The sequence below is a fragment of the Nerophis ophidion genome, linkage group LG01, assembly GCF_033978795.1.
Source record: "Nerophis ophidion isolate RoL-2023_Sa linkage group LG01, RoL_Noph_v1.0, whole genome shotgun sequence".
Taxonomy (NCBI): Eukaryota; Metazoa; Chordata; class Actinopteri; order Syngnathiformes; family Syngnathidae; genus Nerophis; species Nerophis ophidion.
This window is the reverse complement of record NC_084611.1, coordinates 38,461,235-38,486,250: the sequence shown is the minus strand read 5'-3', so window position 1 is coordinate 38,486,250 and position 25,016 is coordinate 38,461,235. Positions and strand designations below refer to the sequence as shown.

Below are 25,016 nucleotides of genomic sequence, written 5' to 3'. Positions count from 1 at the left end.
GGCTGCCCTCTGGGATTTCATTTGCTAACGTCTGTCTGCAATCGCTACCTCGCTCCACTTTCAGCGTGCAACCAGCATAACAGACCAGTGTGTGCGTGTGTTTGTGTGTGTGTCTGGTATGTGTGTCCAGTAGGGCTGCCGGTAATCAGCTGTGCGTCCGCCGGGGTTGTCTGTGTTGTGTCATGGCAAAGGCAGAGTTATGATATCAGCGCGAGACTCCCCAGCCGACAGTGCTTTCCAAACACTTGTCGACTACTTACACAACCTTCACTTTTGTTTTTTCTTTGTCGTTCACCTTTGTAAACCCTTTTTAAAAAAATATTGACGACTGTTAGTGTTTTAACTAAGGTTGTCAAAGTTATAGCGATAACGCGTTAACCATAAATTTCAATAAGGGGCGATTTACGTGAACACTTCCTTTACTTCCTATACTCTCGGCAGGGTCCTTGAGGGTGCATGGGAGTTTGCCCAACCAGTCTACATGTGCTTTGTGGACCTGGGGAAGGCTTTCGACCGTGTCCCTCGGGAAGTCCTGTGGGTAGTGCTCAGAGAGTATGGGGTATTGGACTGTCTGATTGTGTCAGTCCGCTCCCTGTACGATCAGTGTCAGAGCTTGGTCCGCATTGCCGGCAGTAAGTCAGACACATTTCCAGTGAGGGTTGGACTCCGCCAAGGGTGCCCTTTGTCTCCGATTCTGTTCATAACTTTTGTGGACAGAATTTCTAGGGGCAGTCAGGGCTTTGAGGGGTTCCGGTTTGGTGGCTGCAGGATTAGGTCTCTGCTTTTTGCAGATGATGTGGTCCTGATGGCTTCATCCGGCCAGGATCTTCAGCTCTCACTGGATCGGTTCGCAGCTGAGTGTGAAGCGACTGGGATGAGAATCAGCACCTCCAAGTCCGAGTCCATGGTTCTCGCCCAGAAAAGGGTGGAGTGCTATCTCCGGGTTGGGAAGGAGACCCTACCCCAAGTGGAGGAGTTCAAGTACCTCGGAGTCTTGTTCACGAGTGAGGGAAGAGTGGATCGCGAGATCGACAGGCGGATCGGTGCGGCGTCTTCAGTAATGCGGACGCTGCATTGATGTGTTGGGGTGAAGAAGGAGCCGAGCCAGAAGGCGAAGCTCTCAATTTACCGGTCGATCTACGTTTGTCATGCCTGTTAATCTGGTTTCATGTTTGATCATGATTTGTTTTGTTTTCTGTACTCTTCTTGCGTTTGCACTTCCTGCTTTTGTTTGTTTCCATGCCAACCTATTAGTTTCCACCTGGTCCCCCTAGTCACGCCCTGATTCTCAGCCCCTCTCACCTGTTACTAATTACCACAGCCAGTATTTAAGGATTTTACTTTCTGTCCATCAGTCTGGGAACTTTGCATGTGCTTGCCTTCATGCCTTCACGCACACCCGCTACCCTTGCTGCATCTCCTTCATGCCCTTGTCCATAGTTCCATGTCATGTAAGTTGTTGTTTATAGTTCATAGTTTATTGGTTTTTGTTTATGTCCATAGTTCATTCATGCCATCGTGCAAGTGTTTTTGTTTTCCTGTTTGTATTTTTGTAGCCATGTTTTGTACCTCCTTGTGATCGCCCTTAGTTTGTTTATTTTTTATCATAGTGTTTAAATAAACAAATATGTACTTACACTCTTGTCTGGTTCGTGCCAATCATCCTTTGCGTGGAAGAAGCAAAACAAAACCAAGTCCATGTGTGACAACGTTCCCATCCTCACCTATGGTCATGAGCTCTGAATTATGACTGAAAGGGAAAGATCACGGGTACAAGCAACCCAAATGAGTTTCCTCCGCTGGGTGGCGGGGCTCTCTCTTAGAGATAGGGTGAGAAGTTCTGCCATCCGGGGGGAGCACGAAGTAGAGCCGCTGCTGTTCCACATGGAGAAGAGACAGATGAGGTGGTTCGGGCTTCTGGACAGTTCCTAGGGAGGTGTTTAGGGCATGACCAACCGGTAGGACGCCATGGGGAAGACCCAGGACACGTTGGGAAAATATCTCTCCCGGCTGGCCTGGGCACACCTCGGGATCCCCCTTGGACGAAGTGGCTGGGGAGAGGGAAGTCTGGGCTTCCCTCCTTAGGCTGCTGCCCCCGCGACCTTGGATAAGCGGAAGAAGATGGATGGATGGATGGACTTTCTTTTTGACCCTAGAGCCGTGCCGTAGCAGGGAACTTTGCCACGAGCAATAAGAAATGGACAAAGGAAAGGCTACTTTATGGGAATATCAGGTTTAAAGCCATGGCAAGTTGTTCTCCTGACAGGAAAGGACTATTTTTCACTGTGATAAGAGGTGATGTCCCTGCAGCAAATATCTGCTGTGCGCGTCGTTCTAGAGGTGGATGGTGCTTCACCTCTGTGACATTTAGATTGCTACTGTGACTGATTTAGTAAGTAAGACGACATAAAAGTGTGCATGTGCCTCACAATACGAAGGTCCTGAATAGTCCTAGGTTCAATCCCAGACTCGGGATCTTTCCGTGTGGAGTTTGCATGTTCTCCCCCGTGACGGCGTGGGTTCTTTCCGGGTACTCCGGCTTCCTGCCACCTCCAAAGACATGCACCTAGGGATAAGTTGATTGGCAACACTAAAAATGGTCCCAAGTGTGTGAATGTGAGTGTGAATGTTTTCTGTCTATCTGTGTTGGCCCTGGGAGGAGGTTGCGACTTGTCCAAGGTTTACCCCGCCTTCCGTCCCGAAAAAGACAAGCGGTAGAAAATGGATGGATGGATGGATGGCATAAAAGCGCCACAGAAATGAAAGACAGTCAACAGGGTGTCGAAAGGAGCCTTTTTTTTTTATTGCAAAAAGTCGATCTGACATCATAACATGTCAAGACACTTTATCAAACCAATAACCCACTTTTTCGGCTTCAAAATAAAAGCGTTACGCTATACATCTAAGGGTTTCTCTTTAATTTACGGGCTTCATATTAGCCGCCACACCTAACAAAATAAAGTAATATCATTATAGATGTCCGATAATATCGGACTGCCGATATTATTGGCCGATAAATGCTTTAAAATGTAATATCTGAAATTATCGGTATCGGTTTCAAAAAGTAATATTTATGACTTTTTAAAACGCCGCTGTACGGAGTGGTACACGGACGTAGGGAGAAATACAGACCACCGGAAAGCAATCTTCACAATTTAAGATGACGCTGGCGGTTTTTAATGAGAAAAAGGCTCCCAGCAACGCAAAGCAAGTGTGATGTCAGGCTCTCTGCTGCTCGCTTTTTTTTTTTATGTACATGGCGCAACAGAATCCAACCAGAGTCTCTTAAGTTGCCAATAACACCAAAAATAGATGCTCGATTTGTTGCCTGTCGTTCTGAACAAAGTACTATGTACAATAAGCAGCATCAATTTAAAAATAGAACAAAATGATTTTATTTAATTTTTTATGTATGTAATATCTTGGTATGTAATATATATGTTAATACTATACTTAAAAGATTGGTTTTAGATGTATATTCACTTTTTTGTTTTTTTTTGTGCCTTTTTAAAGAATATATGCATCATAGCAAATCATGCGATGATGTCATATAGACCACAGGTTTTTGGGCAATTTAGGGGAAACCCTGACGTTGACAAAAAAAAAATATGTTATGATCATGCTTTGTCAGAGATGTTTTGTAACGTTATTCTTTGATCTTTTCACCTAAAGAAATGGTAGTACATCTGGCTGGATGAAATATTGTTTAAATTATCTTATAACATGTTCTAGTCGAGTCCTCAATTACAGAATGATGAGATGTCCGATAATGTATTTTTTGTCATTAGCCGATATTCCGATATTGTCCAACTCTTAATTACCAATTTGGATATCAACCGATACCGATATATACAGTCGTGGAATTAACACATTATTATGCCTAATTTTGTTGTGATGTCCCGCTGGATGCATTAAACAATGTAACAACGTTTTCCAAAATAAATCAACTAAAGTTATGGAAAAAAAAAATGCCAACATGGCACTGCCATATTTAATATTAAAGTCACAAAGTGCAGTATTTTTTTTAACATGCCTCAAAACAGCCGCTTGGAATTTGGGACATGCTCTCCCTGAAAGACCATGAGGAGGTTGAGGTGGGCGGGCTTGGGGGGTGTATATTGTAGCATCCCGGAAGAGTTAGTGCTGCAAGGGATTCTGGGTATTTGTTCTGTTGTGTTTATGTTGTGTTACGGTGCAGATATTCTCCCCAAAAGTGTTTGTCATTCTTGTTTGGTGTGGGTTCACAGTGTGGCGCATGTTTGTAACAGTGTTAACGTTGTTTTTACAGCCACCTGTATGACTGTTGACCAAGTATGCATTCACTTGTGTGTGTGTGAAAAGCCGTAGATATTATGTGATTGGGCCGGCAAGCAAATGTAGTGCCTTTAAGGCATGCCCCCAATATAGTTGTCTGAGTGGAAATCGGGAGAAATTCTGGAGAATGGTTGCCCCGGGAAATTTCCTGGAGGGGCACTGAAATTCAGGAGGGTTGGCAAGTATGACTGGGAGACACAACTGCTCTATACTTCTCCCTACGTCCGTGTACCACTCCATACAATGGCATTTTAAAAAGTCATAAATTTTACTTTTAGAAACCAATAATTTCCGACATTACTTCTTAAAGCATTAATCGTCCGATAATATCGTCAGTCTGATATTATCGGACATCTCTATTTAACAGGCGCAATATTACATGTTATTAATTATTAGAGAAGGTTAAAACATTGTCATGCAGCAATATGAAGCCGCTCCCCTGAACATTATCTGTCTATGGCAGTGGTCCCCAACCGATACCGGGCCGCGGCTCGATTGGTAACGGGCCACAGAATAATTTTTTATTATTATTTTTTAAATTTTATTTAAATCCACACAAAAAACACAATATACACTTACAATTAGTGCACCAACCCAAAAAACCTCCCTTTTTCATGACAAAAAAAATTATTAGAATTTTTTTTTATTATTATTATTATTTTAATTATTTTTATTAAATCAACATAAAAAAACAAAAGATACACTTACAATTGGTGCACCAACCCCAAAAACCTCCCTTTTTCATGACAAAAAAAATAACACATTTTTTTTTTAAATAATATTATTATCATTTTTTCCATTTTTTTATTAAATCAACATAAAAAAAAACACAAGATACACTTACAATTAGTGCACCAACCCAAAAAACCTCCCTTTGTCATGACAAAAAAATATAAACCCCGGTCCGCGGGACAAATTATCAAGCGTTGACCGGTCAGCAGCTACAAAAAGGTTGGAGTCCACTGGTCTAGGGTATACTTATTAATGATGAAAAAGTATATCTATCTGTGAATATTGCGATTCATTTAACAATGAACAAAATGCGTTTAATCACAATAAAATATTTTAATCGTTTGACAGCCCTAGTTTCATCCTTACACCCTAACCTTTTATTTACTTGTATTTACCCCCTCCGGCATTGGACTAGTCACTTGGGGTGAGGGTGGTGGGTCAAATGCAGAGAATAATCTCACCACACCTAGTGTGTGTGTGACAATCATTGCTACTTTAACTTTTTTTAAATGTTTTGTAAATTCAACACACACGCAACAATAATAGTTAATTAGAACAGTGTTTTTAATTCGTAAAACCATTCAAGCCTACACCAGTTATAATACCTAATTGGAGAGAAGCTGTTATTTGTCAAATGTGAACAGCTAAATTTTTTTCAACTTCAATAACAAAACCAATGTTGTTACGGCAGTAAGGAGCAAACTGCTTGGTCAATGATGAGGTCATTGTAAACAACAGCAAGTTTAATAGAATAAAATGGACTTTATTGTCATTATATTTGCATACAATGAGATTCAGGACTCCATCTTAAGGTGCAGTAGTGGTAACAAATATGGGGTAAAAATAAATAACATAAAAAGAAAAACTAACAATTGAAACACACTGACAGCTGAGTAACCATACAGAGTACTGATTGATTGATTGATTGAGACTTTTATTAGTAGATTGCAAAGTACAGTACATTTTCCGTACAATTGACCACTAAATGGTAACACCCGAAAATGTTTTTCTACTTGTTTAAGTCATGGTCCACGTTAATCAATTCATGGTAAATGACCATTAATGATGTTTCATATACAGTTACTAGTTAATTTTAAAAAAACTACAGACCTCGGTTGCCTACAGCCACATCTGTTGATAATAGGGGTGTAACAGTACGTGTATTTGTATTGAACCGTTTCGGTACGGGGGTTTCGGTTCGGTTCGAAGGTGTACCGAACGAGTTTCCACATATTAGGTAGCGCACCGCATGTTGTGTAAACAATGCAGAGCGAGGCACAGCACACGGCAGGCTAGCTGCAACCGGGCTAGGTAAACATGAAAAAGCCAGAGCTGGAAGACCCTCCTGCCTCGTTAACATATCCCCTTTGGGAACACTTCGGCTGCGCGGTGCGATACAACAATGGAGGACGGAGGTTTGCCGACATTGTTCAGCAGCTGTAGGGTATGCTTCTGCCAACACGTCAAACATGCTAACCCTTTTGAAGCGACACCACCCCCAAGTCAAGCTCGCTTTAAGGAAGAGAAAGAGGAGCGTGGTGCAAACACCGCATTCAAGCAGCCTCTCCTCGGCCAGTCAGGCAGGGCTGAAGCAATAACAAATGCTTTATAGCAGCACATTTAAGACCACCAATCCATCCATTTTCTACCGCTTGTCCTGTTCGGGGTCGCGGGGGGTTGCTGTATTGCATTAAAACTAGATTTTGACCCACCTCTATGGTGGAAGAACAATAAGCCTATATATCCTCTTACTACCAAGTTAGCCGGGGGGGGGGGGTCTGAGAAAAGTTTATCTGAGGCGGAGTTGACTTGAAACTGTTTAATGTTGCACTTTTTATAATTAGAAGAAAATACGTTTTGTCAATTTATTTAATCTGAGCAACAACTGGAGGCAGTTTAATGTTGATTTACATGGCCCCCAACTTAAACAAGTTGAAAAACTTATTGGGGTGTTACCATTTAGTGGTCAATTGTACGGAATATGTACTGTACTGTGCAATCTACTAATAAACGTCTCAATCAATCAATCAAAAAAAGCACTTTATATGTAGAAAGGTTTTGATAAGAAACCATTCTGAGCCTTATCTTATTTAGTTTTTATTTTATATATGTTGACCACATTAACCCTGGCAATGGACCCTGTGTGTATATGTATGTTATGCCATTGTTTACAAATTTGGTAAATAAATAACCAACAAATGTATATTTAGTTGTTCTCTTACTGTACCGAAAATGAACTGAACCGTGACCTCTAAACCGAGGTACGTACTGAACCTACGTTTTTGTGTACCGTTACACCCCTAGTTGATAACAATGATTTTCTGTGACACAACAGTTAATTGTATAGAGGGGTTCATTGGAGCGCTCTTATTTTCCTTGTATTGGAGTTACAAAAAAGCTCAAGAAAAAGCAAATCTCGACTCCAATTTTTGCTTATCTGATGTCTTTCAAGATCTGCTGAGGTTTTTCTGCCAAGTCACGCCGGATAGCCGTTCCAAATCCAGGGCTTTGTGCGGCCTCAGAGACATAATTTTCCTGTTTGAATTCAGAATTGCCATCTTTCCATTCCCAGGACTTTGGCTCCATAAATGCGTTCCGGGATGAATTGACAACAGCTTGAAAGAAAATCGGAAATAATGTTGGAAAGCGTAGTATTCCGGGCAGACAAATCCTGAGAGGACTCCTGGAACACGTGTTGAAGCCATTATGTGCAACCTTTTGTTTTTCAATGAACATCTGCTATTGTAACATGATATGTATGTGACAAGCAGCCAGGGAACAGGTTCCATTTTCAGTAAAGCGAGTCGATGTTTTGATACAAGAAACATTTAATTGTTCATTAACTACGGTCTAAGGCAGTGGTTTTCAACCTTTTCTGAGCCAAGGCACATTTTTTTTCATTGAAAAAATCTCGAGGCACACCACCAGCAGAAAACATTAAAAAATGAAACTCGGCAGCCGATATGGACAATAAAAAGTTGTTCTCGCAATTGTTGGATATGAATTACAAAACTTGTTTCCATATGAGTTGGGAAATTGTGTCAGATGTAAATATAAACGGAATACAATGATTTGCAAATCCTTTCCAACCCATATTCAGTTGAATATGCTACAAAGACAACATATTTGATGTACAAACTGACAAACATTTTTTTTTTTTTTTGCAAATAATCATTAACTTTAGAATTTGATGCCAGCAACACGTGACAAAGAAGTTGGGAAAAGTGGCAATAAATACTGATAAAGTTGAGGAATGCTCATCAAACACTTATTTGGAACATCCCACAGGTGTGCAGGCTAACTGGGAACAGGTGAGTGCCATGATTGGGTATAAAAACAGCTTCCCAAAAAATGCTCAGTCTTGCACAAGAAAGGATGGGGCGAGGTACACCCCTTTGTCCACAACTGCGTGAGCAAATAGTCAAACAGTTTAAGAACATCGTTTCTCAAAGAAATTTAGGGATTTCAACATCTACGGTCCATAATATCCTCAAAAGGTTCAGAGAATCTGGAGAAATCTCTCCACGTAAGCGGCATGGCCGGAAACCAACATTGAATGACCGTGACCTTTGATCCCTCAGACGGCACTGTATCAAAAACCGACATCAATCTCTAAAGGATATCCCCACACGGGCTCAGGAATACTTCAGAAAACCACTGTCACTAAATACAGTTTGTTGCTACATCTGTAAGTGCAAGTTAAAGATCTACCATTCAAAGCGAAAGCCATTTATCAACAACATCCACAAACGCCGCCGGCTTCTCTTGGCCCGAGATCATCTAAGATGGACTGATGCAAAGGGGAATAGTGTTCTGTGGTCTGACGAGTCCACATTTCAAATTGTTTTTGGAAATATTCAATATCGTGTCATCCGGACCAAAGGGGAAGCGAACAATCCAGACTGTCATCGATGCAAAGTTCAAAAGCCAGCACATGTGATGGTATTGGGGTGCATTTGTGTCCAAGGCATAGGTAACTTACACATCTGTGAAGGCACCATTAATGCTGAAAGGTACATACAGATTTTGGAAAAACTTATGCTGCCATTTAAGTTTTTCATGGAGGCCTCTGCTTATTTCAGCAAGACAATGCCAAGCTACATTCAGCACGTGTTACAACAGCGTGGCTTCGTAAAAAAAGAGTGCGGGTACTTTCCAGGCCCGCCTGCAGTCCAGACCTGTCTCCCATCGAAAATGTGTGGCGCATTATGAAGCATAAAATACGGCAGCGGAGACCCCGAACTGTTGAACGACTGAAACTCTACATAAAACAAGAACTGGAAAGAATTCCTCTTTCAAAGCTTCAACAATTAGTGTCCTCAGTTCCCAAATGTTTATTGAGTGTTGTTAAAAGAAAAGGTGATGTAACACAGTGGTGAACATGCCCTTTCCCAACTACTTTGGTATGTGTTGCAGCCATGAAATTCTAAGTTTATTATATTTAGCAAAGGCAGTGCTTTTAAGGTTTATTGGCGCTTTGTACTTCTCCCTATGTCCGTGTACACAGCAGCGTTTTAAAAAAAGTCATACATTTTACTTTTTGAAACAGATACCGATAATTTTGAAACCAATACTGATAATTTCGGATATTACATTTTAAAGCATTTATTGGCCGTTAATATCAGCAGTCTGATATTAGCGGACATCTCTAATAACAACCATGCATCAATATAGCTCCTGTCTCAAAGTAGGTGTACTGTCACCACCTGTCACATCATGTCGTGACTTATTTGTAGTTTTTTGGTGTTTTCCTGTGTTGAGTGTTTTAGTTCTTGTCTCGCGCTCCTATTTTGTTGTTGATTGTCACGTCATGTATGGATGTACTTTGTGGATGCTGTCTGCTGTTCCACTTTCTGTAAGTATTTGCTGTCGTCCAGCATTCCGTTTTTGTTTACTTTGCAGCCAGTTCGGTTTTAGCTTCGTTTTGCGTAGCCATCCCTAAGCTTCAGTGCCTTTTCTTAGCGGCACTTGCCTTTTGATTATTTTTGGTTCAAGCATTAGATACCTTTTTACCTGTTCGCTGCCTCTTGCTGTTGTCTGCATATTCTGATCACGACAAACCATGTTCCCGACATCTACAAAGCAACCTACTGATATGGAAGAATATTACATGGTTACTCTCGATCTGTAGACAGCACAGACACTCAACAACGGGAAATTTGCGTATTATAGTTACTGGTTTTCAAAAAAATATTTTTAACCCAATTGGGTGAAATTACATAATCTTTCACGGCACACCAGACAATACCTCACGGTACATTAGTTCTCAAATGGGGGTACGCATACCCCTGACGGTACTTGAAGGTATGCCAAGGGGTGAGTGAAATTTTCTAAAAATAGCAACAATTCTAAAATCCTTTATGAATATATTTATTGAATAATACTTCATATGAATGTAAGTTCATAAACTGTGAAAAGAAATGCAACAATGCAATATTCAGTGTTGACAGCTCGATTTTTTTTAAATCACAATAAAATAAAAGAATAACCGAGCATACTGACAAATTTAATCCAACATGTTTACCACTCTGTGAGCAGTACGAATAACACAAATGAAACAAAACCATATATACCGTATTTCCTTGAATTTCCGCAGGGCATATAATATGCGCCTGCCTTGAATTACTGCCGGGTCAAACTCGCTTTGGAAAATAATTAGCGCATGCTTAGTATTACTGGTCAAACTTGTGACATCACGAGTGACACTTCCCTTGTCATCATGGAGGAGGGTGATTTCAATACCGGTAATTTGAAATCGCATAAAGGGAAGAAGTTTAAGAGCTATTCAGTAGGATTTAAGGTCCATGCTTACATCATACTCAACTTTTTACTGCATACCTTTGGTAAGTGCCGGTGTAAGCAGAGGTTTTAAAATAATTAGCGCATGCTTACTTTTACCGCATGCCTTTGGTAAGCGCAGGATACTGCATGCCTTTGGTAAGCGCAGTAGTGAGAAGAGGTTTTAAATATGTATATATATATATATATATATATAAATGTGTGTATATATGTGTGTGTGTGTTTGTATATAACTTAATCCAACATGTTTACCACTCTGTGAGCAGTACAAATAACACAAATGAAATAAAACTATATATATATATATATATATATATATATATATATATATATATATATATATATATATATATATATATATATATATATATATATAACATACATATACACAGAGGGTCCATTGCCAGGGTTAATGTGATCAACATATATAAAATAAAAACTAAATAAGATAAGGCTCAAAATGGTTTCTTAACAAAACCTTTCTACATATAAAGTGCTTTTTTTGATTGATTGATTGATTGAGATTTTTATTAGTAAATTGCACAGTACAGTACATATTCTGTACAATTGACCACTGAATGCTAACACTCCAATAAGTTTTTTTACTTGTTGAAGTCGGGGTACACGTTCATCAACACCTCCCGCAGTTTTTTTGTGGACATGTTCCATAAATATTGATGTTAAAGATTTATTTTTTTCTGAAGAAATGTTTAGAACTAAGTTCATGAATCCAGATGGTTCTCTATTACAATCCCCAAAGAGGGCACTTTAAGTTGATGATTACTTCTATGTGTAGAAATCTTTATTTATAATTGAATGATTTGTTTATTTTTCAACAAGTTTTTAGTTATTTTTATATCTTTTTTTCCAAATAGTTCAAGAAAGACCGCTGCAAACGAGCAATATTTTGCACTGTTGTACAATTTAATAAATCAGAACCTGATGACATAGTGCTATATTTTAATGAAATAAAGTACCAATGATTGTCTCACACACACTAGGTGTGGCGAAATTTGTCCTCTGCATTTGACCCATCCCCTTGTTCACCCCATGGAAGCTGAGGGGAGCAGTGAGCAGCAGCGGTGCCGCGCCCGGGAATCATTTGTTGTGATTTAACACCCCATTCCAACCCTTTACTTCTTTATCTCTTTTTTTAACCAAAAATGCTTTGCTCTTATTAGAGGGTACTTGAATTAAAACAAATTTTCACTTGGGGTACATCACTGAAAAAAGGTTGAGAACCACTGCACTAGTGTGCCGCGGCACAGTGGTTGGAAAAACACTGGTCTAAGCATCTTGGAATGGCCTGCATTAGTTTTTCTCTAAATGATAAACATCTGTGTTGGCTTAACTTAAAAAAAAAAAAAAAAAAAAAAAAAAATATATATATATATATATATATATATATATATATATATATATATATATTTAAAAGAGAAAAAATTTGGTTTTGCAGTAAAGCATATCAGAGCATAAGTTACCCTTTTTCCAGCCATTCTGACACTTAAAAAAAAGTGTAACTCACCAGCTCTGTGAAGCTATGTTAAATTGCCTCAGCTGTTGCTGCTGCACCGACTTATAATAAGTCTTCTCCCAGACAAGATGGTCTTCATTATCAGAGCTTTTCCATAAGCGCGTGGATGCCTGCCAAACAGACGGCCTCTGTCTGCTGCTTCGGCGGGCTTTTTTTTTGTTGGGGGGGGGGCTCTGTTTCCTGATTTCTGATGCATCTGTTGCTTGTGCAAGGATGCTGATGGATGCCCGCACCTGGTGCGCGTAGATTGGCATTATGATTGATGAAACAATTACTTTGAGCCGCACCTCCTCTGAGATCTACTGCAAGCACGCACCACAGACTCGTAAGGTGTCACATGACGTGACATTTCTTACTAATGCAACAACTCAATTTTCACCGTACTACAAAAAGCAACATTAAATCTGACAAGTAATCAATAATTCATTTCAACAGAAGAATATGTAGGTGTGAAAAAATAAAGCACTGTTTTTTTCATTTGTCATTATTTAATAGGTTATTGATATTTTGCCTTTACAGTTCTTGGACATTATACTATGGTAATTAGAGATGTCCGATAATATCGGCAGACCAATAAATGCTTTGATATGCAATATTGAAAATTATCAGTATCTGTTACAAAAAATAAAATGTATGACTTTTTAAAACACCGCTGTACGGAGTGACATACGGACGTAGGGAGAAGTACAGAGCAGTTGCGTCTCCCAGTCATACTTGCCAACCCTCACGATTTTCCCGGGAGACTCCCGTATTTCAGTGCCCCTCCCCGAAAATCTCCCGGCGCAACCATTCTCCTGAATTTCTCCCGATTTCCACCCAGACAATATTGGGGGCGTGCCTTTAAGACACTGCATTTGCGTGCCGGTCCAATCACATAATATGTACGGCTTTTCACACACAAAAGTGAATGCAAGGCATACTTTGTCAACAGCCATACAGGTCACACTGAGGGTGGCCGTATAAACAACTTTAACACTGATATAAATATGTGCCACACTGTGAACCCACACCAAACAAGAATGACAAACACATTTTGGGAGAACATCCGCACCGTAACACAACATAAACACAACAGAACAAATACCCAGAACCCATTGCAGCACTAACTCTTCCGGCACGCTACAATATACACCCCCCCCTATCCCCTAACCTCATCCTCCTCATGCTCTCTCAGGGAGAGCATGTCCCAAATTCCAAGCTGCTGTTTTGAGGCATGTTAACAAAAATTATGCACTTTGTGACTTCAATAATAAATATGGCAGTGCCATGTTGGCATTTTTTTTCCATAATTTGAGTTGATTTATTTTGGAAAACCTTGTTACATTGTTTAATGCATCCAGCGGGGCATCACAACAAAATTAGGCATAATAATGTGTTAATTCCACGACTGAATATATATCGGTATCGGTTGATATAGGAATCGGTAATAAAGGAGTTGGACAATATCGGAATATCGGCAAAAAAGCCATTATCGGACATCTGTAATATTTATGATGAAGAGGATCTCTTTGTTTGTAGTTATGTTAAATGAAAATGGAATCAAGATAGGGCAAACAGTTATTGATAATGACATTTTTTTAACTTTAAAATAGTGCAATTGAAGAGAATTACAGTCAGTTGTGGAAATTCTAATCCAATATTGAAAGTTCCTAGGTTCCTTGAACGTAGGGGAGAAGAACAGAGCGCCAATAAACCTTAAAGGCACTACCTTTGCGTGCCGGCCCAATCCCATAATATCTACGGCTTTCACACACACAAGTGAATGCAAGCATACTTGGTCAACAGCCATATAGGTCACACTTAGGGTGGCCGTATAAACAACTTTAACACTGTTACAAATATGCGCCACACTGTGAACCCACACCAAACAAGAAGGACAAACACATTTCGGGAGAACATCCGCACCGTAACGCAACATAAACACAACAGAGCAAATACCCAAAACCCCTTGCAGCCCTAACTCTTTCGGGACGCTACAATATACACCCCCAGCTACCCTCTACCCGCCCACCTCAACCCCGATTACGTCACATCAAATATTCCACTTTGAAAACAATTTTTGGTGGAAGATTTTGCCTATTTTGTGTGTTTGCCCTAAAAAAACATAGTTTTGTTTGACAAAAAAAGGCGGAAAACAAACAAACAAAAAAAACATTTTGAAATGGGGAATAGTTCTAAAGTTGATGTAGACTCCAGAGATTTAAGCATTGAATATAAAATGTATGTATGGCCTGGCACACCATTATCATAATTTCATGACCGCCCCCCCGCTACCCACTACCCCCCCCCCCCCCCCCCCCCAACCGCAACTTCCTCTTGCTCTCTCAGGGAGAGCATGTCCCAAATTCCAAACTGCTGTTTTGAGGCATGTTAAAAAAAATAATGCACTTTGTGACTTCAATAATAAATATGGCAAGTAATTTTTTTCCATAACTTGAGTTGATGTATTTTGGAAATCCTGGTTACATTGTTAAATGCATCCAGCGGGGCATCACAACAAAATTAGGCATAATAACGTGTTAATTTCACGACTGTATATATCAGTATCGGTTGATATCGGAATCGGTAATTAGGTAAATGGTAAATGGGTTATACTTGTATAGCGCTTTTTTACCTTTTTAAGGACCTCAAAGCGCTTTGACACTATTTCCACATTCACACATTCAAACACACATTCACACACTGATGGCGGGAGCTGCCATGCAAGGCACTAAACAAGACCCATCAGGAGCAAGGGTGAAATGTCGTGATTAGGATGGTAGAAGGTAGAAGGTGGGGATTGAACCAGAAACCCTCAGGTTGCTGGCACAGTCACTCTCCCAACCGCGCCACGTCGTCCGTCCCTAAGAGTTGGACAATATCGGATATCAGCAAAAAAGCCATTATCAGACATCTCTAATCGTAATGTCAGTTTTTATTTACCCTATCATTAATTATTTTGATAAATTGTATTTTCTATGTACTATTTAATCATTCACTTTGTATTCAACATATATGTTTCTGAACCCTTTATATACATAATCTATTTTTTTTCTCCCTATTACAAACCCTGTTTCCGTATGAGTTGGGAAATTGTGTTAGATGTAAATATAAACGGAATACAATGATTTGCAAATCTTTTTCAACCCATATTCAATTGAATGCACTACAAAGACAAGATATTTGATGTTCAAACTCATAAACTTAATTTTTTTTGCAAATAATTCTTAACTTAGAATTTCATGGCTGCAACACGTACCAAAGTAGTTGGGAAAGGGCATGTTCACCACTGTGTTACATCACCTTTTCTTTTAACAACGCTCAAACATTTGGGAACTGGGGAAACTAATTGTTGAAGCTTTGAAAGTGGAATTCTTCCCCATTCTTGTTTTATGTAGCGCTTCAGTCGTTCAACAGTCCGGGGTCTCCGCTGTTGTATTTTACGCTTCATAATGCGCCACACATTTTCGATGAGAGACAGGTCTGGACTGCAGGCGGGCCTGGAAATTACCCGCACTCTTTTTTTTACAAAGCCACGCTGTTGTAACAAATGCTGAATGTGGCTTGGCATTGTCTTGCCGAAATAAGCAGGGGCGTCCATGAAAAAGACGGCACTTAGATGGCAGCATATGTTGTTCCAAAACCTGTATGTACCTTTCAGCATTAATGGTGCCTTCACAGATGTGTAAGTTACCCATGCCTTGGGCACTAATGCACCCCAGTACCATCACAGATGCTGGCTTTTGAACTTTGCGTTGATAACAGTCTGGATGGCTCGCTTCCCCTTTGGTCCAGATTACACGATGTCGAATATTTCCCCCAAAAATTTGAAATGTGGACTCGTCAGATCACAGAACACTTTTCTACTTTGCATCAGTCCATCTTAGATGATCTCGGGCCAAGAGAAGCCGGCGGCGTTTGTGGATGTTGTTGATAAATGGCTTTCGCTTTGCATAGTAGAGCTTTAACTTACACTTACAGATGTAGCGACAAACTGTTTGTAATGACAGTGGTTTTCTGAAGTGTTCCTGAGCCCATGTGGTGATATCCTTTAGAGATTGATGTCAGTTTTTGATACAGTGCCGTCTGAGGGATCGAAGGTCACGGTCATTCAATGTTGGTTTCCGGCCATGCCGCTTACCTGAAGTGATTTTTCCAGATTCTCTGAACCTTTTGATGATATTATGGACCGTAGATGTTGAAATCCCTAAATTTCTTGCAATTGCACTTTGAGAAACGATGTTCTTAAACTGTTTGACTATTTGCTCACGCAGTTGTGGAGAAAGGGATGTACCTCGCCCCATTCTTTCTTGTTAAAGACTGAGCATTTTTTGGGAAGCTGTTTTTATACCCAATCATGGCACCCACCTGTTCCCAATTAGCCTGCACACCTGTGGGATGTTCCAAATAAGTGTTTGATGAGCATTCATCAACTTTATCAGTATTTATCGCCACCTTTCACAACTACTTTGTCACATGTTGCTGGCATCAAATTCTAAAGTTCATGATTATTTGCAAAAAAAAAAATGTTTATCAGTTTGAACATCAAATATGTTGTCTTTGTAGCATATTCAACTGAATATGAGTTGAAAAGGATTTGCAAACCATTGTATTCCATTTATATTTACATCCAACACAATTTCCCAAACGGGGTATGTAGAAAATGGTCACTTTTTAACACAGGAAGTGATCAAACTATGGACAAAAGCATGGGAAAGCATTATAATCTTGCTCAATTTCCTAAGTGTAATCAGGTGATGTTCTGTACCGTCATGATCAGCATGTTTGGTGCAAATAAAAGCATATTTTCCTGTTGTTTCCCCCTTTTTGCATTTTTAGAACTATTCGTCCGGAGCACATGGTACGTTCTGTGTACAAGGCCACAGGCTGCACCGACAACCCCAACCACCATGTTATCTACCTGGAGCATGTGGTGGTACGCATCACCATCACTCACCCGCGGCGTGGGGACCTGTCAATCAACCTGACCTCGCCTTCGGGGACCAAGTCACAGCTTCTCGCCAAAAGGTAGAAAACGTCTCTTTTGTAGTGTTATATTAATTTAACTAAAGAAGAACATGGCCAGCGGTTACGAGTCTTTCTAGACACTTTTCGACACCTTTCTGGTGAGTTTTCTTTCCTTTTTTTCCCCATTTTTAATCACTTAACCGCTGCCTGTTTTCCTCTCTTGTTGGCCTTGCTGTTTGATGTTGTTTTTTTTTTTGACTCTACTTCTCAACCTCTCACTACTCGCCAAAATTTGATAATTTGGGAATATAAATGTGATCTTTTTAGCCAAAACATGAGGAGTACCACCCATGTCTAGGCAGAAAACCAAAAAATTGGCTTGTTCAAGCATACTTTATTTTAGTATTTTAGCTTAGCACAATAAAAAGAAAACACTAAATAAAATGTAAAGTACCGTATTTTTCGGACTACAAGTCACAGAGTTTTTTTCATATTTTGGCAGGGGGTGCGACTTATACTCGGGAGGGACTTATGTGTCAAATTATTAACACATTACCGTAAAATATCAAATAATATTATTTATATCATTCACCTAAGAGACTAGATGTATAAGATTTAATGGGATTTATCGATTAGGAGTGACAGATTGTTTGGTAAACATATAGCATGTTCTATATGTTATAGTTATTTGAATGACTCTTACCATAATTAGTTACGTTAACATACCAGGCAAGGTGGACCTTCTCCGTTGGTTATTAATGCGTCATATAATGTACACCTATTCAGCGTGTTGTTCACTATTCTTAATTTATTTTAAATTGCATTTCAAATGTCTATTCTTGGTGTTGGATTTTATCAAATAAATTCCCCCCAAAAATGCGACTTATACTTCAGTGCGACTTATATCAGTTTTTTTCCTTCTTTATTATGCATTTTCGGCAGGTGCCACTTATACTCTGGAGCGACTTATACTCCGAAAAATACGGTAAATAAAATAAGCAAAATACTAAAAACTAGTCAGATTAACCTGCGATGAGGTGGCGACTTGTCCAGGGTGTACACCGCCTTCCGCCAGAATGTAGCTGAGATAGGCTCAAGCACACCACAAAAGGGACAAGAGGGAGAAAATGGATGGATGGATAAACAACACTTACTAACAACAATGAGTGTACTAAATCACACCAAATCGGACATTGTCTTCTTTTTGTTTATTGTTTTGTTTACTTCTGATCTCATATTGAAAAAATAAGTATCACACCTCAGAGCTATGTCAATTAATGATTTGTATAAAAAATATTTATCAACAGAAAACAATTGTCAATCAATCAATCAATCAATGTTTATTTATATAGCCCTAAATGATAAGTGTCTCAAAGGGCTGCACAAGCCACAACGACATCCTCGGCTCAGATCCCACATCAGGGCAAGGAAAAACTCAACCCACTGGGATGACAATGAGAAACCTTGGAGAGGACCGCAGATGTGGGTGACCCCACCCCCTAGAGGAGACCGATGCAATGGACGTCGAGTGGGTCCAGCATTATATTGGGAAAGTCCAGTCCATAGTGGATCTAACTTAATAGTGAGAGTCCAGTCCATAGTGGATCTAACATAATAGTGAGAGTCCAGTCCATAGTGGATCCAACATAATATTTTGAAAATCCAGTCCATAGTGATTCTAACGTAATAGTGAGAGTCCAGTCAATAGTGGATCTAACATAATAGTGTGAGAGTCCAGTCCATAGTGGATCTAACATAATAGTGAGAGTCCAGTCCATAGTGGGGCCAGCAGGAGACCATCCCGAGCCTAGACAGGTCAGCAGCGCAGAGATGTCCCCAACCGATGCACAGGCAAGTGGTCCACCCCCGGGTCCCGACAACCAGCACTTCATCCATGGCCACCGGACTTGTGCCCCCCACTCCACAAGTGAGAGGGGGGCAACGCAGAAAAAAAAAGTAACGGCAGATCAACTGGTCTAAAAAGGGGGGTCTATTTAAAGGCCTGAGCGGGGGTCGGCAACCCACGGCTCTTTAGCGCTGCCCTCGTGGCTCTCTGGAGCTTTTTCTAAAATGTATGAAAAATGGAAAAAGATGAGGGGGAAAAAACATCTTTTTTGTTTTGATATGGTTTCTGTAGGAGGACAAGCATGACACAAACCTCCCTATTTGCTATAAAGCAAACTGTTTATATCAAACATGATTCACTGATTCGAGTATTTGGCGAGCACCGTTTTGTCCTACTATTTTTGACGGTCCTTGAACTCACCGCAGTTTGTTTACATGTCTAACTTTCTCCGACTTTCGAGGAGGTGTTTTATGCCACTTCTTTTTCTGTCGCATTTTCTCCACCAAACTTTTAACGTTGTGCATGAATGCACAAAGGTGAGTTTTGTTGATGTTATTGACTTATGTGGAGTGTGCTAATCAGACATATTTGGTCACTGCATGACTGCAAGCTAAACGATGCTAACATGCTATTTAGGCTAACCATACGTATATATTGCATCATTATGCCTTATTTGTAGCTATATTTGATCTCATTTCGTTTCCTTTAAGTCCTCTTAATTCAATCTATATCTCATGACACACTATCTGTATGTAATATGGCTATTATTTTTTTGCGGCTCCAGACAGATTTGTTTTTGTATTTTTGGTCCAATATGGCTCTTTCAACATTTTGGGTTGCCGACCCCTGGCCTAGAGTATACAAATGAGTTTTAAGATGGGACTGACTTTAAATGCTTAAGTCCCATCTTAAACTTGAATTAAGGGACTTCAATAGTATGAATAGTACTGCCCACACAAGGCAAAATTTCAAATCATGTACGGCTGTGAAGTGATAGTACAGCGTGTACATTGCTGCAGTTTAATCTGATTATAATTTAATGCCTTTGTGTGTGTATTTGTGTGTGTTGTCAACATTCAGGTTGTTTGATCACTCCATGGAGGGTTTCAAAAACTGGGAGTTTATGACCACCCACAGCTGGGGAGAGAAAGCAGCAGGCGACTGGGTCCTGGAGATTTATGATTCACCTTCTCAACTCCGCAGCCAGAAAGTACCCGGTATGAAAACATTGCAAGACAAGGGAACATCCTTTTTATCCTACGTTGTTCTGAACATGATCTTTCTTACCAGTAGAAACTGTTTAACTTATAAGTGTTAACGTAGAACCTGCTTATGTTTTTTTTTCTCAGGCAAGCTGAAAGAGTGGTCCTTGGTGCTTTATGGAACCTCTGTGCACCCTTACTCGTCTCTACGTAGCGATAAGCCTCGCTCCACCGACATGCTGACACCCATTGATGAGGAAGAGGAGTACAACGGTAGGTGTGCTAAGAAGAACCACAGAAGCATGGCAGATGTCCTCCACTGTTGTCTTCTCAGTGATGAAACCCAGTATTGAGTTTTATCCTTTCCTTTATTTACTGTATGCGTAACACTTAAAGAGGTCATACTATGATTTTTTTTCCCGTTTGAAACACTTCCCTGTTATCTACATCATTATCAGAAATACTTTAATAATCCCTGAGGGGAAATTAAAATTTTACGCACAATCCCATTCAAGATCAGACAAACATTACAGGGAGACAGAAAAGGATCGCTGACGGGTCTGCCAACTTCCGGCGCCCCTTACAAAAAAGGTGAGACACAATGGGGGGATGAAAAAAAAATTGGTCTAAGCCTGGGTCCCTGGAGATGGGGTCCATACTCAGGCCAAGGGTAAAAACAACTCATAGCCATAGCACACATCCCTCTTGCATGTGAGTAAGAGGAAAACACCAAACAAAAAAAAGGTCATTAAAGACATTAAAAGAGCAGAGCTGATGCAACCATCCACTTCTACATACAGCTATAAATAAAAAGTAAAAGAAACATATACACTGTAGTGGCCTCTGCAGTAAGATATTACAGCTTGCTTGCTGAGATTTGATGACCTGTATTGAGTGAAACATGCTTGAAACTAGAATATCAACTGTTGAAAAGGTGTATCATCAACACTCACAAGTATGAAACTGCTTTTTCAAAGTAATAATTTCTTATTTCAAGCATGTAAAAAACAAATCATGACTTTGACACAATTGTGTCTCATAATTAAACAGATAATAGCTAAATGGACTTTGCTGTTTTATTTTCAATGAAACAATAGAAAATATATACTCTTATTTTATATATGTTGGCACAGTACAGTAAACTGACAATTAATATTTAAACATTTGGACATTTCAAACAATTTTGAACAGAAATAGTTCATGCACATTCTAAAAAATTCTTCAAAATTACAATTAAAAAGAGCACGCACTTGGCGTGATGATGTCATTCTATGGATGGGAAAATGCCTTTTTAGACCATATGATTTGCCTGAGCGGCTAGGAGACCCCGAGAGTAACAAGCGGTTGCCTTGTTGCCTTTCCATCAACAAAAATCAACTAGTTTTTAGTATAGGTTTGCTGGTTTCAAGAAATGTAATGTCGAGCGCATATCATTATGTCAAGATAATGGCGCTAGCATTTACTTTAAGAATATTTTTTAACATACTGACAAAAAAGGTCTATTTTTTTTTTCTACCAAGAAAAGTGCACTTATTAGTGAGAATATACTTATTTTGAGGTTTTTTGGGGTTCATTGAGGTTAGCTAACTTTACTTGTTTTGGAAAGTCTTGACAACCCAAATTTACTTGTTTTATTGGCAGATAATTTTGCTTAGTTCAAGTAAAATACCCCTCATTTTTGTATTTTTATTTTCTTGTTTGTGAACACAGAATTTTTGCAATGTATAAAAAAAATGTTAATCGTCGTTGACCTGTTAAGCATTTTTTAGGCGTCTCCTTCTTTTGGAAATAGTGTTTGTAAAGACCCACAAAAAGCCCAAGACAAATGTAAAAACCTGTGCAGAGTTAAATCCCTTGGTGCTCACAGCACTGACATTGTACTGTGACTGTCCACTGACATCTTTCATGACTATGTTCAAGGTTTTTTTTCCTTTTCGTCATTTGCGTCAGTGCGGCATTGTTTTTCTTCTTTTATGTGCAGCAAGATTCGTGACATTTAATTGGTTGCACTTGTTGTCTGCAGGTCCATGTGATTCTGAATGCAATGAGAACGGCTGTGAAGGCCCTGGCCCACACCACTGCATAGACTGCCTGCACTTCTTCCTCAAGTTCAAGAACAACACCAGGTATGACCGTTCGATAACATTCATACTGTATAGAAACACTCTTCATGCATCATGGCTAAACAAGACAAATGTTTTAAGGCCTCTGCTTGCAAAAAAATCATTTGTAAATCAAAAATGTAAATTGTTGAATTTTCCTGTCGTTGTTTTTGAACTTAGCAGCATATTGTATTGACCAGGTCGTTTGTGTGTAAGTTAAAGTTAAGTTAAAGTAGGGCTGGGCGATATATCGATAAATATATATATATATATATATATATATATATATATATATATATATATATATATATATATATATATATATAATGGAGAAAATGACTATATCGTGATATTCGAGTATACGTTCTCCCGCAGTTGCTTTTAGCTGCTGGCATTACACTACAGGCTCTTCCCACTCTTTCTTGTCTCTCCTTCTCACAGAGACATAAAACAAGCGCACCTTCTTACATACGTCACATACATATACGCCCTCGCGGAGCAGAGAGTTAGCAGCATGGGTAACATTAACTGTGACGCTAGTGGTAATATGAGAAAAAGAAGGTGCAAATCTGGTAACAAATGAAGGAAGAATAAATTCCCAAGAAAAACGGCAGGTGGTCCATCGTCTGTCGGTGGTTTGGCTTTAAGTGGGAATATGTCGAACAGACAACCGTAATTTGTCAAGTGTGGCGCAAAAGCGTTTCTACAAAAAGTAGCATTTCTGCTAATATGTAGCATCATTTGAAAAGTCACCTGCTAGAGCAGGGGTCGGGAACCTTTTTGGCTGAGAGAGCCATACAAGCCAAATATTTTAAAAAGTATTTCCGTGAGAGCCATATTATATATTTTTTAACACTGAATACAACTAAATGCGTGCATTTTTAAGTAAGACCAACATTTCTAGAGTATAATAAGTTTCTTATTCGTTTCAATAACATTGTTATTCTGAAGCTAACCAACAATAAATAAAATCATTCTTACCTTTAATGCGACTTTTTGAACAGGTGAGAATGAGAATGTTTTATATTTTGAACATTATTTTTGACACTGTGATTACCGGCGGAAGTATTCATTACTTACCGTGTTAAGCCATTTCTGCTAAGATTTATCTGAGAGCCAGTTGCAGTCATCAAAAGAGTCACATCTGGCTCTAGAGCCATAGGTTCCCCACCCCTGTGCTAGAGAATGAAGACTGCTTACTCCGCATGTTAACATCTCCATTCGGTGCCACACCATCAAAATGCCGAGGCAAACATTTCCAGATCTACACCGTATGAAAAAAATAGTCAACAACAAAAGGAGATAACGTCCACAGAAACCTACCACATAGCAAAGGACAAACACTTTTTGATTCCCTATTATGCGGCTCATTTTTATTTGACAGTTATTGAAATATCTTGTGTGACATCATGCACAAAAGTGCACTTTATTTGTTTTAAATTCTTGTAGTGGTGTTTTGTACAAAAAGTGCACTTTAATTTAGTGTTGTTTTGATATGTCATCTTAGTGACATCATGCACAAAAGTGCTCTAGTAGCCTGTTTTAAAATGTCGCTGACAATCTTGCACTTTCTGTTTGGAAATGACATGAATTTGTGTGCCACTGCTTAATAATTGTTTGATAAATACACTTTTGGTTAATTGACTTAGTTGGGATTTCCCTCTCTGCATGAAAGTTTCAAATGAGCATATATTAATTAATACAGGATGAAGAAGAATGTTTTAATGTCGACACATAGAATCATCATACTGCTGTGATTATATGCATCAAGTGTTCAATCAAAGCTAAGGCAAAAATATTGAGATGTATATTGTGATATGGCCTAAAAATATTGAGATATTAAAAGGCCAGCCCTAAATTAAAGTACCCATGACTGTCACACACACACTAGGTGTTGTGAAATAATTCTTTGCATTTGACCCATTACCCTTGATCACCCCCTGGGATGTGAGGGGAGCGGGTGCTGCACTCGGGAATCATTTTTGGTGATTTTCTTAATCCCAATTCCAACCATTGATTCTGATTGTCAAGCAGGGAGGTAATGGGTCCCATTTTTATAGTCTTTGATATGACTCGGACGAGGGTTTGAACTCACGACCGACCGATCTCGGGGCGGACACTCTAACAACTAGGCCACAGAGCAGGATGAAAAGCTTTGACTGGAATGTATACATTGAACATTTGATATAACACGAGTAGTCTTTTTTTTTTTTCAGATTATTTTTCCAAAGCTAAAAAAATAATTCGGATTATTCGTTACTGTAGCTTTAAATGTGAGTACCGTATTTTTCGGATTATATATCGCTCCGGAGTATACATCGCACCGGGCGAAAATGCATTATAAAGAAGAACAAAAACATATATACGTCGCACTAGAGTATAAATCGCGTTTTTGGGGGAAATTTATTTGATAAAATCCAACACCAAGAATAGATATTTGAAAGAAGATTTCATGTTAATCCTAATGTATGCTTCTCTTGCGTGCTTTCTTCAAAAAAATGGTTGTGAGTCTTTGAATGATGTGTGCCTGTGGATGTGTG

The 25,016-nt window shown here is 39.4% G+C and overlaps 1 protein-coding gene across 4 annotated transcripts in view; it reads left to right on the top strand.

The window, feature by feature from the left end:
• The window catches only part of pcsk5b (proprotein convertase subtilisin/kexin type 5b), a 305,406-nt gene that overhangs the window by 160,541 nt on the left and 119,849 nt on the right, over positions 1–25,016 (top strand). For all 4 annotated transcript variants that reach the window (XM_061902184.1, XM_061902182.1, XM_061902180.1 and 1 more), the window contains exons 12-15: positions 17,198–17,386; positions 20,253–20,389; positions 20,522–20,647; positions 22,398–22,500. In XM_061902184.1, the coding sequence (XP_061758168.1) occupies positions 17,198–17,386; positions 20,253–20,389; positions 20,522–20,647; positions 22,398–22,500 (555 nt within the window). The remainder of the gene's footprint in view (positions 1–17,197; positions 17,387–20,252; positions 20,390–20,521; positions 20,648–22,397; positions 22,501–25,016) is intronic.